Below are 17,369 nucleotides of genomic sequence, written 5' to 3' on the forward strand. Positions count from 1 at the left end.
ATAATGAACACTTATTAGAAATCAGTGTCTGAAACAATTTTCTTTAAAAAGTGATTTATATGTAACAACACACATTGAAAATGAATATTTACCTGTGATCTTAACACCTTCCTTGCTCTCAGAAGATAATCCAATTCCAAACTCATTCTCTCCAGAAACTCTGAAGTAGTAAATAGCTCCCTCCTGGAGATCCGGTACTTTGTAGGTCAATCGGTGGCAGTTGTTTGTGACAGATACCCATGCCTTCTTGCTGGCTTCACGTTTTTCCACATGATAGTTCTTGACAGGAGCACCACCTTCATTTTCTGGAACATCCCATGATATGACTGCAGATTCCTTAGTGATGTCTTTAACTGCTATGTGAGCAGGTGGACCAGGAGAATCCAGGACCTTGACAACTAGTGTCAAAGTACAAGTTCCAGTAATATTTTGTAGAGTTATGCAGTACTTTCCAGAATCATTTCTGTTTGCTTTCTCTAGAGTTAATGATGTGCAACTGTCAGTTGTGTCAATACATGCTCTTACTCTTAAATCTACATCTTCCTTGTTCCATATTACATTAGGCACTGGTTTTCCTTTATAAGGTACAGTGAGTGTAAATGAGCTGCCAGCTTTGACAATTAAAGTCTTGCGCATTTCATTGTCAACATCAAAGGCAGGTTCTTCTTCTCTCTCTTTTGCAACCTGGGGTTCAGAGGCTGTACTTGGATCACTAAGTCCAACTTTGTTGACTGATCTTACTGCAAAGACATATTCAGCTCCAGAAGTGAGTCCAACAATAGTAAACTCTGTGCCTCTAAGGTTTTGAACAGCTGTTGTCCATTCCTCATCTTCAGTTTTCTTGTACTCAACATTATATCCAGTGACAGGGGCTCCACCATCAAACAATGGTTTTGTCCAGCCAATAGAAATAGTGGTCTTTGTGGAATCTACTATCTTAGGTTTGGATGGTGGTGATGGCAGGAAAACTGGGTCTTCTGCTTTAGTCAGTGGAGATGCTTCACTTGGGGCACTTAAACCGGCAGCATTCTCTGCATGTACACGGTATTCATATTCACATCCTTCACGGAGGTTAGATGCTTTAACTCTAAGATCATACACAGGTTTTTTGTTCACACGTACCCATCGCAGACCAGACTTTTCACGTCTTTCAATTATATAGCCAGAGATTTCACTACCACCATCACTAACTGGTCGAGCCCAGCAGATTGTCATAGCTTCACTGGTAACACTGGTGATCTCCACATTTGTGGGTGCACTTGCAACTGTAAATGGATCTAAAGCTTTAACAGCATCACTCTCTAGTGGTTCGCCAACTCCATATTTGTTCACACCCATAATTCTGAAAACGTATTCATTGCCTTTAAGTAGTTTAGTAACTTTGCAAGATGTTGTTTTCACATCTCCTTCCACCACGGTCCAGGCAAGACGGCTTGTTTCACGTTTCTCTACCACATAATGATCAATTTCAGCACCTCCATTTTCTTGTGGTGGCCCCCAAGACAGATGGCATTTCTCAGCTGTAAGTCCTGATACCTGTACTGGTCCAGCTGATGGGCCAGGTCTGTCGAGCACCTTGCAGTTTACAGCCATTGATCTTGTTCCTGCCACATTCTGCAAAGTCAGGACATACTGCCCAGAGTCTCGTCTGATACAGTCTTTGATAGTGATTGCAGTACTTTTGTCTGTTGAGGCAATTTCAACTCTAGCCTTTATTTCTATCTCCTTGCCATCCTTTGACCATGAAATTACTGGCAGAGGACGACCAGCAACATCAGCATTAATCTTTAAAATTTCTCCAGCCTTCACTACCACCACATCTCTGAATTTGACATCCATCATAATTCGAGGGGGATCAACATCATCCTTAACAGTGACTGGGCCAGTGCATTCAGATGGCTCACTGAACAATCCTGCTGCATTCTTTGCAATAACATGGAAATCATACCGTTGATCTTCTGTAAGACCTGTTATATCAAAGTAGTTTTCTTGGATGTTGGTGAAATTGCACTTCAGCCAGCGACCATCTGGCAGTTCCCTGCGTTCAATAATATAACCTGTGACTTTGGCTCCACCATCATATTCTGGATTAGCCCAAGACAGTGATACAGAAGTTCTAGTAATGTTAGTAATTTCAGGTTGACCAGGAGGATCACATGGATCTCTTGCAGCAACAGGTTCACATGCTTTGCCACATTTACCAATTCCAGAAATATTTTCTGCATATATACGGTATTCATACAGCAGGCCTTCTTCAATACCTGTTACTTTCATTTGAGTGTCAGTAATAAGACCTCTATTTATCTTGGTCCAAAGAATACTACTTCTTTCTTTGCTTTCAATGTGATATCCAAGTATTTGACTGCCTCCATCGTTAACTGGTTCATTCCATTCAACAACCATGAAAGATTTAGTAGCATGTGAAACACGGGGTGTTCCAGGAGGACCAGGTGGTTTAAACGGATATTGTGCAACAATTGCAGAGGAGTCTCTGTAATGGCTCTTTCCATAGCGGTTTTCAGCATAAACACGGAACTGATATTCAGAACCTGTTGTCAGTCGTGAAACTTTAATTGATGTTCTGGCAACTGTGGCAGACACAATTTGCCATTGTGTTGTTGTAGTATCCCTCTTTTCAACAATGTAGTTGTTAATTTGGCAACCACCATCATACTCTGGTGGGTCCCATGAAATTGATATACTGTCAGAACTAACATCATCCAGACGGATTGGACCAGGTGGACCAGGTTTGTCAAGTACAATAATTCCAATTTCAGCTGAATTCGTACCAGCAGTGTTAGCCACACTAACCTCATACTTTCCAACATCTTCTTTTGTTGCTTCCTTGATTACAATGACAGTTGATGTTTTGGATGTCTGAATATTTACTCTTGTTGTCTGTTTCAGGGGTAGACCATCTTTCTTCCATGACACAGTAGGCAGGGGTCTACCTCTGAATGGTACATCAATCTTAAGGTCATCTCCTGCTTTCACACTGAAAGTGCTGAAAAGAAGTTCCAAACTAGGTTCGATCTGAATGTCCTTTGCAACCACAGGTACCCCCAGTTGTTTTGGGTCACTCTTTCCTTTCTCATTCACAGCAATAATTCTAAAGGAGTATTCTTCACCCATGGTAAGGCCTGATACGGTTGCCTCCAGTGCCTTCACTTGAGAACACATGGTCCACTTTTCACTACCTTTAGTTTGCATTTCAACAACATAACTTGAAATTTTGCTGCCACCATCATGATCTGGCTTCTCCCAGGAGATGGTTACACTGTTGCGTGTTACATCTACAAGAGTTACTTTGCCAGGAGGTAAAGGAGCTTCTGACACTTTAATAGGATCTGTTGTTTGTGCTGGTAGGCCAACACCATGTTCATTTACAGCCAATACACGGAAATAGTAAATACCTCCTTCTTGGAGTTGATCGACTTTGAATGTATTCTTGATGCAGTTGTTAGTAACAGTAGTATATGCCTTTCTTGTAGATTCACGCTTTTCAACAATGTAGTTAGTAATCTTTGCCCCACCATCAATTAGAGGGGGCTCCCATGTCAGTGTAACTGAATCTTTCTTTATTTCCTTAATGTTGAAATTTACAGGAGTACTTGGAGAATCAAGCACCCTGACGTTGACAAAGGCTGATTTAGTGCCACTGTTGTTCTCCAGTGTCAAAATATATTTGCCACTGTCAAATCTGTTGACATTGTCAATGACAAGCATGGTGTAGGAACCTGTGACTTCAATTTGTGCACGTTCAGTTAGAGTCCCTTCTGCCTTTTGCCATTTAACTTCAGGTTCGGGTCTACCTCTAATGGCAACAAACAAGCGCAAAGTGCCGCTAGCACGTACAGATACCATCTTTCTAAGATCTGCATCCAGTTCAATCTCGGGTGGCTCAACCTTTTCAGCTGCAACTACAGATCCAGCAATGTCAGCAGGTTCACCAACTCCTTCTATGTTAATAGCACAGATGCGGAAATTGTATTCAGTGTTTTCTTTAAGTTTTGTGACAGAAAAGTGTGTTGCTTGTACACCAGTTGGAGGGGTGCATGTGATCCATTCATCAGTGCTGGCTTCTTTCATCTCTACAAGGTATCCCCTTGTTTCCGCACCACCATCATAGATAGGTTTGCTCCAAGAAAGGGACACAGTTGTGCTAGAGGTATCTGTTACTTTTGGATTGCTTGGTGGGCCTGGAGGATATGTGGCATCACACGCTCTGTAGAATACTGATGGATCACTTGGTTCTCCTATACCAGCAGCATTTTCAGCAGCAACACGGAATTCATAAAAGTGTCCTTCAGTGAGACCAGTTGCTCTAAATCGCAGATCACTCAACCTCTTTCTATTGCATTTTGTCCATCTAATGCCATCTTTGTCACGTTTCTCAAGAACATAACCATCAATTTCAGCTCCCCCATTGTCATCAGGACGGGCCCATGTTACAACCATGGAATCTTTTGTGATGGCAGTAACTTCAGGAACTGATGGTTTTCCTGGTGGCTTGAATGGATTACGTGCTAGAACAGGTTCAGATTCTAATGGCTCACCAATGCCATATTTGTTAACTGCCATGACTCTGAAAATATATTCATTGCCAGTCAGAAGTTTGGTCACTTTGTGGCTGATTGCTTGAATATTAGAGACAACCTGTGTCCAGGATAGTCTACTGGTTTCTCTCTTCTCAATATTATAGTGAGATATGTTAGCACCACCATCTTGTGAGGGCGGGCTCCAAGACAAGTAGCATTTCTCAGCAGTGACACCTGTAACTCTCAATGGACCATCAGGAGGACCAGGTCTGTCAAGAACTTTGACTGTTATTGGTATTACTTTTGTACCACCAACATTGCTGAGGTTGAGTACATAGTGTCCTCCGTCTATTCTAATGCAGTCCTTTACTGTAAGAGATGTTCTTTGGATAGTTGTTTTAGTTTCCATTCTTGCAGTAACTTTGTCAATTTCTTTTCCATCTTTTAACCATGTGATGTCAGGCACTGGTTTGCCATGGATGTCAGCGTCAAGGGTGAATGTGTCACCTGCATTAACAACAATTACATCTTTATATTTTGGATCCATTGAAACTCTTGGGGATTCAATTTCATCTCTAGCTGTAATTGGTCCAGTGCTTTCAGAGGGTTCACTGAAAATACCAGCTGCATTCCTTGCAATAACTCTAAATTCATATCTTTGGTCTTCAACTAAGCCTGTGATGGTAAATTCAGTCTCAATTACATTTGTGAAACTTGCTTTCATCCACCGACCTTCTGGCAACTCTTTCTTTTCTACAAAATATCCAGTGACTTTACTGCCACCGTCATACTGAGGCTTTGTCCATTGAAGAGTCACATAGTTTCTGGTGATAACAATAGCTTCAGGGCAGCCAGGTGGATCACATGGATCACGGGCTACAAAGCATTCTGAAACTTTGCTGCATTTACCAATGCCTACAATGTTTTCAGCATATACTCTATATTCATATTCGATGCCTTCTTCGAGGTTGTTTGTCTTGAAGCGAGTGTCTTGAAGAAGAGTCTTGTTCAGCTTAGTCCACAGAATACTGTTTCTTTCTTTGCGCTCCAGATGGTAACCTATAACTGCACTGCCACCATCATTGACTGGCTCATGCCACTCAATAACCATGTAATCTTTTGTAAGTGATGTAACAAACGGAGTGCCAGGTGGTCCGGGTTGCTTGTAAGGATACTGCACAACAACTGATGGAGAATCCAAAGAGGAACTCTTTCCATATCTGTTTTCAGCATATATCCTAAATTGGTATTCTGAACCTGTCTTAAGTTTAGTTACTTTGATAGTTGTCCTTGCTATTGTTGCTGATACAATCTGCCATGCAGTTGTGGTTGTGTCTCGTTTTTCAACAATGTAATTGTTTATCTGACAGCCTCCAGTATATTGGGGGGGATCCCATGATAAAATAACATAGTTTGAACTTACTTCATCAATTCGTACTGGGCCTACAGCAGGACCAGGCTTATCAAGAATAATAATTGTAACTTCTTCTGTGGCTGTGCCTGCACTGTTGGTAGCTGTGACAGTATACTTGCCAAGGTCATCTCTGTGGCTCTCTTTAATTTTAAGGACAGTTGATGTTGGTGTAGTTTCAACATTTACTCTTGTTGTTTGTTTAAGTGCTTGTCCATCCTTTGTCCAAGCAATCTTGGGTCTTGGACGCCCAATTACGGGTATTTCTACCTTAAGATCTTCTCCGGACTGAACACTGTATGTATTGAACATAAGTTTGAAACTGGGTTCAATTGTCAGGTCCTTAGCTATGACTGGAACAGCCAGTGGTCTTGGGTCACTCTTTCCTTTCTCATTGTAAGCAATCACACGGAAGAGATACTCTTGACCAGAACTTAGGCCAGAAACAACACCATCACATGTTTTGGTTTGGGTCGCTACTCCCCACTTGTCAGACCCTTTAGGCTGCATTTCTATCAAGTATCCCAAAATCCTGCTACCTCCATCGTGGTCTGGTTTTTCCCATGCAAGAGAGGCACTTGTCTGAGTGATATCAGTAAGTGTAACTTTTCCTGGTGACAATGGTGGCTCAGATGCCTTTACTGAATCAGCAGTTTCAGCAGGTAGTCCAACACCAAATTCATTCTCTGCCATAACTCTAAAGTAATAAATAGATCCTTCAATTATATTTTCAATTTTAAAGCTAGTTTTGGTACATTTTGAAGTAACATTGGAATAAGCCTTTCTTGTTGATTCACGCTTATCAATCACATAGTTCTTGATCTTTGCTCCTCCATCAATCAAAGGTGGCTCCCATACTAGAGTAACTGCATCTTTCTTTACATCTTTCACTACAAGGTTCTGAGGTGCTCCAGGGGTATCTAGTACTTTGACAGAAACAAATGCAGACTTAGCACCACTGCTATTTTCCAATTTAAGTGTGTATTTGCCAGCATCATTTCTATCACAACTGTCTATTGAAAGCTGGGTATAGTTAATACCCTTTTCTATTTGTGTTTTCTCTGACAGATCACCTTCATCCTTGGACCAATTGATCTCAGGAGCTGGTCTTCCTTTGAAAGGTATAAGGATCTTCACAGTACTTCCAGAACGTACAACTATACCCTTTCTTAACTCTGCATCCAGATGGATTTCAGGTTCTTCAAGTTTATCTTCGGGTTTAATTGTTTCAGGTATTTCTGCAGGCTCACCAACACCTAACTTATTGACAGCACATACTTGAATCTTATACTCCTGATGTTCAACAAGTTTTGTGATTTCAAAACGATTGACAAGCAGGCCAGCTGGTGGTGTGCACATGGTCCATTCTTCTTCATCAGCTTTGCAGATTTCAACAATATATCCCTGGATGTCACTGCCACCATCATAAATTGGTTTGCCCCATGCAAGTGTAATAGAGTTCTTGGTGATATCCACAATGTGTGCATTTGTTGGTGCGCCTGGTTTGTATATTGGATCACAAGCTTTAAAGTAAGTGGAAGGCTGACTTGGTACACCAACTCCAGCAGCATTTTCTGCTGATAGTCTGAATTCATACTCATGGTCTTCTGTGAGTCCTGTCACTCTAAAGCGCAAGTCCGTAAGCCTGCGCTTGTTGCATTTTGTCCATCTGATTCCAGCCCTGTCTCTCTTCTCTACAATATATCCTATAATTTCACTGCCACCATCACTATCTGGTCTAGTCCAACACACGGTCATAGAGTCCCTTGCAATATTGGCTATTTCTAAACCCTTTGGTGCTCCAGGAGGTACGAATGGGTTCTTCATCATAACTGGTGCAGATTCTAAAGGTTCACCTACACCAAATTTGTTAACTGCCATAATACGGAAGATATATTCATTACCTTCCAGGAGTTTTGTTACCTTCAACATAGTAGCCACTGCATCTGAAGCCACAACAGTCCAAGCAAGACGACTAGTTTCTCTCTTCTCAATAATGTAGTGTGAGATGTCACTGCCACCATCATGCTGTGGAGGTGCCCATGACAGAGAGCATTTTTCAGCAGTCACACCAGTAATGTTAATAACTCCGTCAGGTGGTCCTGGCCTGTCCAACACTTTCACATGAATAGGAACAGATTTTGTGCCAGCTACATTGGTTAGCTGCAAATTGTATTGTCCACCATCAATTCTAATAGCATCTTTAATGATAATCAATGCTTTGAAGTCTGAGTTTTTAATTTCACATCTTGCTGTATCTTCAAGTTCCTTATCTCCCTTGAACCACTGGATTTCAGGTAATGGTTTTCCATGTACATCAGCTTCAAGCTTGAATGTATCTCCAGCATTGACAACAATTGCTGCACTGTATTTTGGATCCATTGAGTATCGTGGAGGCTCAACCTCATCCTTGGCAGTTATTGGACCGGTGTTCTCTGATGACTTGCTCATAGTTCCTGCAGCATTTTTAGCAAAAACTCTGAAGTCATACTTAGAATCTTCAGTAAGACCTGTAACAGTGAATTGGGTCTCCATAACATTGGTAAAGCTGGCTTTCATCCATCGACCTTCTGGAAGGTCACGTTTCTCAACAAAATAGCCAGTTATGACACTGCCACCATCATACTCTGGCTTTGTCCATTGAAGAGTGACTGAATTCCTTGTAACAATTATGGCTTCTGGGCAACCAGGTGGATCACATGGGTCACGTGCCACATAACATTCAGATACCTTGCTAGATTTGCCAATGCCAACAATATTTTCTGCATAGACTCTGAATTCATATTCAATGCCTTCTTCCAGAGGACTGGTCTTAACCCGTGTATCTTGAATAATAGTTTTATTTATCTTTGTCCAGAGGATACTGTTTCTTTCTTTTCGTTCTAAATGGTAACCAACAATACTGCTGCCTCCATCATTAATTGGTTCATGCCATTGCACAATCATGCTGTCTTTTGTGGCTGCTGTAACGAATGGTGTACCAGGTGGACCAGGCTCCTTGTATGGATACTGGGCAACCACAGATTCAGAATCTAAAGCAAAGCTTTGTCCATATCTGTTTTCAGCAAAGATTCTAAACTGATACTCTGCTCCAGTCTTGAGTCTCAAAACTTTGAGTGTTGTCCTTGCAACTGTTGCTGAAACGATTTCCCAATTTGTGGTAGTTGTATCTCTCTTTTGAACAATATAGTTTGAAATCTGGCAGCCACCAGTGTATTTTGGTGGTTCCCATGAAAGTGTGATACTTTCAGCACTAACTTCATCAAATTTAACAGGGCCAGTTGGTGGCCCAGGTTTGTCAAGTGTTATCACTTCAATTGATGCAACTTTTTGTCCAACAACATTAGACACAGTGATGCCATATATACCACCGTCATCCCTGGTGGTTTCTTTAATATTAAGTACTGTATGGTGTGCTGTATCAGTAACATTAACTCTTGTGGTCTGCTTAAGGGTTTGACCATCCTTTGTCCAAGAAATTGTTGGTTTTGGTCGCCCAGCAATAGGAATTTCTACTTTCAGGTCCTGACCAACTTGTACACTATAATTGCTGAATAAAGGTTTTACATCTGGCTCGATAACTAAATCTTTAGCAACCACTGGAACTGCAAGAGATCTTGGGTCACTCTTGCCTTTCTCATTCACAGCTATAACCCTGAACATATATTCCTCTCCTTGAGCTAAGCTGGAAATAACAGTTTCGAGTGTTTTAACATGTGCACAAGGAGACCATGTCTCTTTGCCCTTGGCCTGCATTTCCACAACATATTGAATGATTCTGCTGCCACCGTCATGTTCAGGTTTCTCCCAGGCAAGAGAGACAGTGTTTCGTGAGACATCAACAACAGTTATTTTGCCTGGAGGCTGTGGCACCTCAGATATTTTCAGTGGGTCAACAGTTTCTGCAGGTAAACCAATACCATGTTCATTTTCAGCAGATACTCTAAAATAATAATTACATCCTTCCTGGAGTTGGTCAATCTTCCATGAGGTTTTGTGGCAGTTGGTCACAACTGCAGAATACGCTTTTCTTGTGCTTTCACGTTTTTCTATGATATAGTTCTTTATCTTAGCCCCACCATCCAACAGAGGTGGCTCCCATGTTAAAGTTACTGATTCTTTGGTAATCTCTTTAACTTTCATGTTGACTGGTGCACTTGGTGTATCAAGTACTCTAACACTGATGAAAGCAGACTTTGTTCCACTTATATTTTCTACTGACAAAGTATATTTACCACTGTCAAATCTGTTCACATTGTCAATTACAAGGGAGGTGTAGCTACTTGTGCTATCAATCTGAGCTGTTTCCCTGATTTCACCATCAGCTTTTCCCCATTTTACTTCTGGAGCAGGTCGTCCTTTGATAGGAATAAACAATCTCAAGGAACCTCCAGCTCTAACACTGACAATCTTTCTGAGTTCAGGGTCAAGATCAAGGTCTGGTGCTTCCAGTTTTTCTTCCACAAGGACAGCTCCAGAAATATCTGCATGTTCTCCAACACCTGCCTTGTTTACAGCACAGACTCTGAACTTGTACTCCTTCTTCTCCTGTAGCTTGTCAGCTTCAATCCATGTTTTATTAACACCTGTGGGTGGAGTGCACATTGTCCATTCATCAGAGGTTGCTTCACATTTCTCTATAATGTATCCCTGAATTTCACAGCCACCATCATAAATTGGTTTGCTCCATGAAAGGAATACGGATGACCTGGTGATATCAGTCACTTTAGGATTATTAGGTGGTCCTGGTTTGAAAATAGGATCACATGCCTTATAGAAAACTGAGGAAGAACTTGGCACACCAACTCCAGCAGCATTTTCAGCTGAGACCCTGAATTCATAATTGTGATTTTCAAGAAGTCCAGTTACTCTAAAGCGCAGTTCATTACATACACGTTTATTGCATCTTGTCCATCTGATGCCTTCTTTGTCTCGTTTTTCTACAACATAACCTGAAATCTCGCTGCCTCCATTATTTGCAGGTCTTTCCCATACAACTACCATTGAGTCCTTTGTAATTGTTGTAACTTCAACAGATTTAGGTGCATCTGGAACCACAAATGGGTTTTTAGCTATCACTGCATCAGATTCAAGTGGTTCTCCAACTCCATATTTGTTTACAGCCATGACACGGAAAATATATTCATTTCCTTCCAGAAGTTTTGTAACTTTTAGACCAAGAGTCTGTACTTTAGACTCAACCACTGTCCACACTAATCTGCTTGTTTCCCTTCTTTCAACAATGTAGTGGGATATATCACTGCCTCCATCCTGCGTTGGTGGTTTCCATGAAATTGAACATTTCTCACATGTTACTCCAGAAATTCCAACAGGTCCTTCTGGTGGGCCAGGCCTATCCAACACTTTGACATTGACTGCAACTGATCTTTCACCTGCAACATTCTTTAATAAGAGTGTGTACTGGCCTCCATCAACACGTATAGCTTCCTTGACACTAAGGGTTGTGGCAAAATCTGTGCTTTTGATTTCCAGACGAGCTGTATTTTTTTGTTCTTGGTCTCCTTTTAGCCATTGGATGGTGGGGATTGGTTTTCCATGAACATCTGCATCAATCTTGAAATTGTCCCCAGCATTCACAACTATAGTTTCTCTGTATTTAGGATCCATGCTTATACGAGGTGGATCCACTTCATCTCTAGCAGTGATGGGTCCAGTGCTTTCAGATGGCTCACTAAAAACACTTGCTGCATTTCTTGCTATTACTTGGAACTCATACCTTTGTTCTTCAACTAAGCCAGTCACTACAAACTGTGTTTCAACAACATTGGTAAAGCTGGCCTTCATCCAGCGACCATCAGGTAACTCTTTCTTTTCAACAATGTACCCAGTGATTTTGCTGCCACCATCATATTCAGGCTTTGTCCAATGTAGTGTAACAGAGTTTCTGGTGACTATTACTGCTTCTGGGCGACCTGGTGGATCACAAGGATCTCTTGCAACATAACATTCAGATAGTTTGCTTGATTTCCCAGTGCCCACAATATTTTCAGCATATACTCTGTATTCATATTCGATTCCCTCTTCAAGGTTACTGGTCTTAAACCTGGTGTCCAGTATCAGTGTCTTGTTAAGCTTAACCCAAAGAATACTGTTTCTTTCCTTGCGTTCCAAGTGGTAACCAATAATCCTGCTGCCACCATCAATAACAGGTTCATTCCACTGCACCACCATGCTATCCTTTGTAATTGCAGTTACAAAAGGTGTACCAGGAGGACCAGGGAGTTTGAATGGATATTGAGCTACCAAGGATTCTGAAATGAGGAAAGCGCTCTTGCCATATCTGTTCTCGGCTGCAATTCTGAACTGGTACTCACAGCCAGTCTTCAATCGGCTTGCTTTAATAGTTGTCCTGGCAACAGTAGCGGATACAATCTGCCAAACAGTTGTAGAAGTATCTCTCTTTTCCACAATGTAGTTGTTGATAGTGCAGCCACCACTATATTCTGGGGGTTGCCATGTAAGAGTAATACTGTCAGCAGTGACTTCATCTATTTTAACAGGGCCAGTTGGTGGGCCAGGTTTATCTAGTACAACAATGCTTATGTTTTCTGTTGCTTCACCAGCAGTATTTGCAAGTGTGACTTTATACTGGCCAACATCATCTCTGCAGGCTTCTTTAATAACTAGTTGTGTACGATTTTCTGTGATTTCTGCATTCACTCTTGTGGTTTGTTTCAGAGCAAGATTATCCTTATGCCAGGTAACATTTGCTTTAGGTCGAGCAACAAATGGTACATCTACCTTGAGGTCATCACCTGCCAGAACACTGAATGTGGTGAACAAGAGCTTGAATGCTGGAACTATGACCAGGTCCTTTGCAACTACAGGAACACCAAGCTGGCGAGGATCACTTACACCTTTATCATTCTTTGCTGATACACGGAACACATACTCTTCACCTTGTGTCAGTCCTGGTACAACAACTTCAGTGACTTTTACTGTTGAACATGTCGTCCATTTTTCACTGCCTTTGCTCTGCATTTCTACAATGTATCCAATGATTCTGCTACCCCCATCATGTTCTGGCTTCTCCCATGAGAGACTAACACTGTTCTTGGTGACATCTTGGAGAGTGACTTTTCCTGGAGGAAGTGGTCTTTCAGATACTTTAACTGAGTCTGAAGTCTCAACAGGAAGACCAATTCCATATTCATTTTCAGCAAGAATTCTGAAATAGTAATTGCATCCTTCTTGCAACTGGTCTATTTTCCAGCTTGTCTTGTGGCAGTTGGCCATAACTGTGGAGTATGCTTTTCTTGTTGATTCACGCTTTTCCACAATATAGTTCTTAATCTTAGAACCGCCATCAATGAGAGGGGGGTCCCAAGTGAGTGAAACAGACACTTTTGTAATTTCCTTTATCTTGAGGTTTTGTGGCGCTCCAGGAGAATCCAGAACTCTAACATTCACAAAGGCTGTCTTGCTGCCTGAGCTGTTTTCAACAGTTAGCATATATTTACCACTATCAAACCTATTGACATTTTCAATTACCAGTAAACTGTATGATGATGTATTCTCAATCAATGCTCTGTCAAGAGGTTCCCCACTCTCTCTTGCCCATTTAACCTCTGGGGCCGGTCTTCCTTTAATTGGCACAAAAAGTCTTAATGTACAACAGGCTCTGATACTGACAACTTTGCGAAGCTCAGCATCTAGGTCAATTTCAGGAACAAGCATTCTATCCTCAGCTTTTGGTGATCCAGGAACAAGAGCAGACTCTCCAATGCCTTCAGAATTCATAGCAGAAATATGGATTTTATATTCTTGATTTTCCATCAGGTTTGTGATTGTGAAGGATGTCGCTTTAAGTCCATCTTGTGGAGTTACAATTGTCCATTCATCCTCTTCAGGTAGACATGTTTCAACCATATATCCTGTTATCTCAGAGCCACCATCATATACTGGTTTGTTCCAGGCAATTGTGATTGATGATTTGCTGGTGTCTAACACTCGAGGATTACCCGGAGGACCAGGTTTAAATATTGTGTCAGATGCTTTGTAGAAAGTACTAGCTTGGCTTGGTGCACTTAAACCAGCAGCATTTTCAGCTGAAATTCTAAATTCATATTCATGTCCTTCAGTTAGGCCAGAAACCTTGTATCTCAAGTCTGTGACAATTCTTTTGTTGCATTTAACCCAACGCAGACCGGCCTTATCTCTTCTTTCTATGACATAATTAGTAATTTCACTTCCTCCGTTTGATTCTGGATGTCCCCAGCAAACAACCATTGAATCTTTGGTGATGGCAGTAACTTCGGGTGTTTGAGGTGGATCTGGAGCTACATATGGGTTAGTTGCAATAGTAGGCTCAGACTCTAGTGGCTCCCCAACTCCATATTTGTTAACAGCCATCACTCTGAAAATATATTCATTTCCTTTAAGCAGCTTTGTCACCTTAAATCTGTTCACCTGCAGATCAGTTGCTACATTTGTCCATGCAAGTCTACTTGTTTCACGTTTTTCAATCACGTAATGGTCAATCTTTGCGCCTCCATCATCAGTTGGTGGCAACCAACATATCACACATTTCTCTGATGTGACATCCGAAACTGCTAATGGTCCATCAGGTGGACCTGGTCTATCAAGAACTTTAACGTTAAACACATGTTTTGCAAAACCACCAGGGTTACTGGCTGTTAGAGTGAATGCACCTCCATCTCTTCTTGTAGAGTCTTTGTGAATTAAAACAGTAGAAAAGTCTGATGTTCTAATTTCAAGTTTAGCAGTATCTTCAAGTTCCTTTCCTTCTTTAGTCCAAACCATTGTTGGTAATGGCTGACCTGCAACATCAGCTTCAAGTTTGAACATTTCTCCTGCCTTTAACAGTATAATATCTTTATACTTGGCATCAACCATGATTCTTGGTTCTTCAATGTCGTCTCTGCATGTTATGCTATCAGATGGTTCAGAGGGTTTACTGACAGAACCAGCAGCATTTCTAGCAAATACACGGAATTCATATGAAGCATCTTCAGTTAGCCCACTGACAGTGAAAGTTCTCTCCAGAATGTTGCTGAAGTTGGCCTTGAGCCAACGACCATTTGGAAGATCTTTCTTTTCAACTGTATATCCAGTTATCTTAAATCCTCCATCATACTCAGGTTTGGTCCACTGGAGTGTGACAGCATGTCTAGTTATATTGATTGGTAGTGGCTTGCCAGGTGGATCTACAGGATCAAGAGCAAATACTGGTTCAGATGGCTTGCTAGGTTTACCTTTGCCAGCCATGTTTTCAGCTGCAACACGGAATTCATATGCAATTCCATCAGTAAGTCCAGCTGATTTGAAAATATTTCCTACAACTAAAGCTTTGCTGACTGTCTGCCACAAGATGCTGTTCCTCTCTTTTCTTTCAACGTGGTATCCGAAAAGTGTACTTCCTCCATCACTAATTGGTTCATTCCAGCTAATTGTCATTGAATCTTTAGTGACTGTGATGACTTGTGGAGTACCTGGAGGTCCAGGCCTCTTAAATGGGTATGCAGCAACTACAGTCTCTGAGGTAATTGCTGGGCCAATACCATATCTGTTTTGGGCCTTGACACGGAACTGATACTCAACTCCAGTTGTAAGATGAGAAACTTTAAAGGTTGTACGTATAACTGTTGCAGCTAACTCTACCCATGATGTGCCAGAGGTTTCACGCATTTCTACAATGTAATTGCTAATTGGTACCCCTCCGTCATTATCTGGAGAATCCCACGATATTATAATGAAATCTGATGAAATTTCATCAAGTTTAATGGGCCCTTTAGGAGGTCCAGGAATATCATGTATCTGGACAGTAATAGTATCACTGACTTCCCCAAGTATGTTCTTTCCTATCAGCGTGAATTGTGCACTATCATTTCTTGTGCATTCATTAATATTCAGGATGGTTGAGGTTGCGGTATTTTCAACATTCATTCTCTGTGTTTGTTTGAAGTCTTGGTTGCCTTTCTTCCAGGTAACTGTTGGTTTTGGACGGCCCAAAACAGGTATCTCAACTTTGACATTATCTCCCGCTTTGGCAATAACTAATTTCTGGTAGATGCCACGCAGGTCAAATTCAGGAAGTGTTGTTTGTTCCTTAATAAGGACTGGCCTGCTTTCTCTGGGGTCACTTCTTCCAGCACTGTTGACTGCCATAATACGGAAGGTATATTCATCATTTTCATTTAGGTTTTTCACTACATAGTCCAGAGCCTTTACAGTAGCGACATGCAGCCACTGTTCTGCACCTTTCTTTTGAGCTTCAATTACATATCCAGTCACCTTGCTACCACCATCATGTACTGGTTTGGGCCATGCAAGACTAGCAGAAGTCTTGGTCACATCCATGATATTAAGACTTTCTGGAGAAGATGGAGCCTCAGATGCCCTAATTGGTTCTGGTGTTTCAGCTGGTTCACCAATGCCAAATTCATTTTCAGCCAACACTCTAAAATAGTATTCACATCCCTCTCCTAAGTTAGGAATTCTAAGGGAACACTTCTGGCACTTTGTTGTAATGGTTGAATATGCCTTTCGTGTTGATTCACGTTTTTCAACAATATAGTTGGTAACTCGTGATCCTCCATCAATTAGGGGTATATCCCACTGCATTGTGATACAGTCTTTAGTAACCTCTCTGGCCTTAAGATTGATTGGAGGTCCAGGTGAGTCCAAAACTTTAACGTTTACAAAACCACTCTTTTTGCCTGCTGCATTTTCAAGGACCATTGTGTATTTCCCAGCATCATGCCTAGTGCAGTCAGGAATAACCAACATAGTGTAAGATTCTGTGTTATCAATGCTTGCACGGCCTTTAAGCATAACATCTCCTTTCATCCAAGTGATTTCAGGTGTTGGACGGCCTTTAATTGGCACAAAAATGCGAATTGAACATCCAGCCCTGACAACAAGTGTTCTTCTAAGTTCAGCATCAAGTTCAAAATCAGGTACCTCCTCTCGTTCCCTTATTTCAATAACTTCTTCGATTTGAGCAGGTTCTCCAACCCCTTCAGCATTCACAGCACTAACTCTAAAGTGATACTTTCCTCCTGGCTGCAGGTTTGCAACAACAAATTCAGTAATCCTGAGAGCAGTGCCTGTTGTGTCTTTAACCCAGTCTTCATCGCCTTCTTTTTTATGCTCAACTATGTATCCGATGATATCCAGACCACCATCATAGTGAGGTTTGCCCCAATGCAGTGTTGCAGTGGTTTTGGTAGTATCAGTAACTCTTGGGTTAGAAGGTGGTCCAGGTACATCTACAATGATAACAGAATAAGGAATAAGTATGTACATATTAAAACTAAAATCTAAATCAATATATGTACATTAATGTAAACAGTTAAAATACTAAAAAAAAATTATGAACTGGTTTTAATTCAGACAACAGATATGGAATCCCCTGTCTGGCATGACTATAGAATAGT

The 17,369-nt window shown here is 41.3% G+C and overlaps 1 protein-coding gene across 1 annotated transcript in view; it reads right to left on the reverse strand.

Moving 5' to 3' along the window:
• LOC117406791 (titin-like) overlaps positions 1-17,369 on the reverse strand; it is a 165,645-nt gene that overhangs the window by 27,178 nt on the left and 121,098 nt on the right. The window contains exon 211 of the mRNA XM_059033620.1: positions 93-17,201. Within this exon, the coding sequence (XP_058889603.1) occupies positions 93-17,201 (17,109 nt within the window). The remainder of the gene's footprint in view (positions 1-92; positions 17,202-17,369) is intronic.

Source organism: Acipenser ruthenus, chromosome 11 (assembly GCF_902713425.1).
Source record: "Acipenser ruthenus chromosome 11, fAciRut3.2 maternal haplotype, whole genome shotgun sequence".
NCBI classification, from domain to species: domain Eukaryota; kingdom Metazoa; phylum Chordata; class Actinopteri; order Acipenseriformes; family Acipenseridae; genus Acipenser; species Acipenser ruthenus.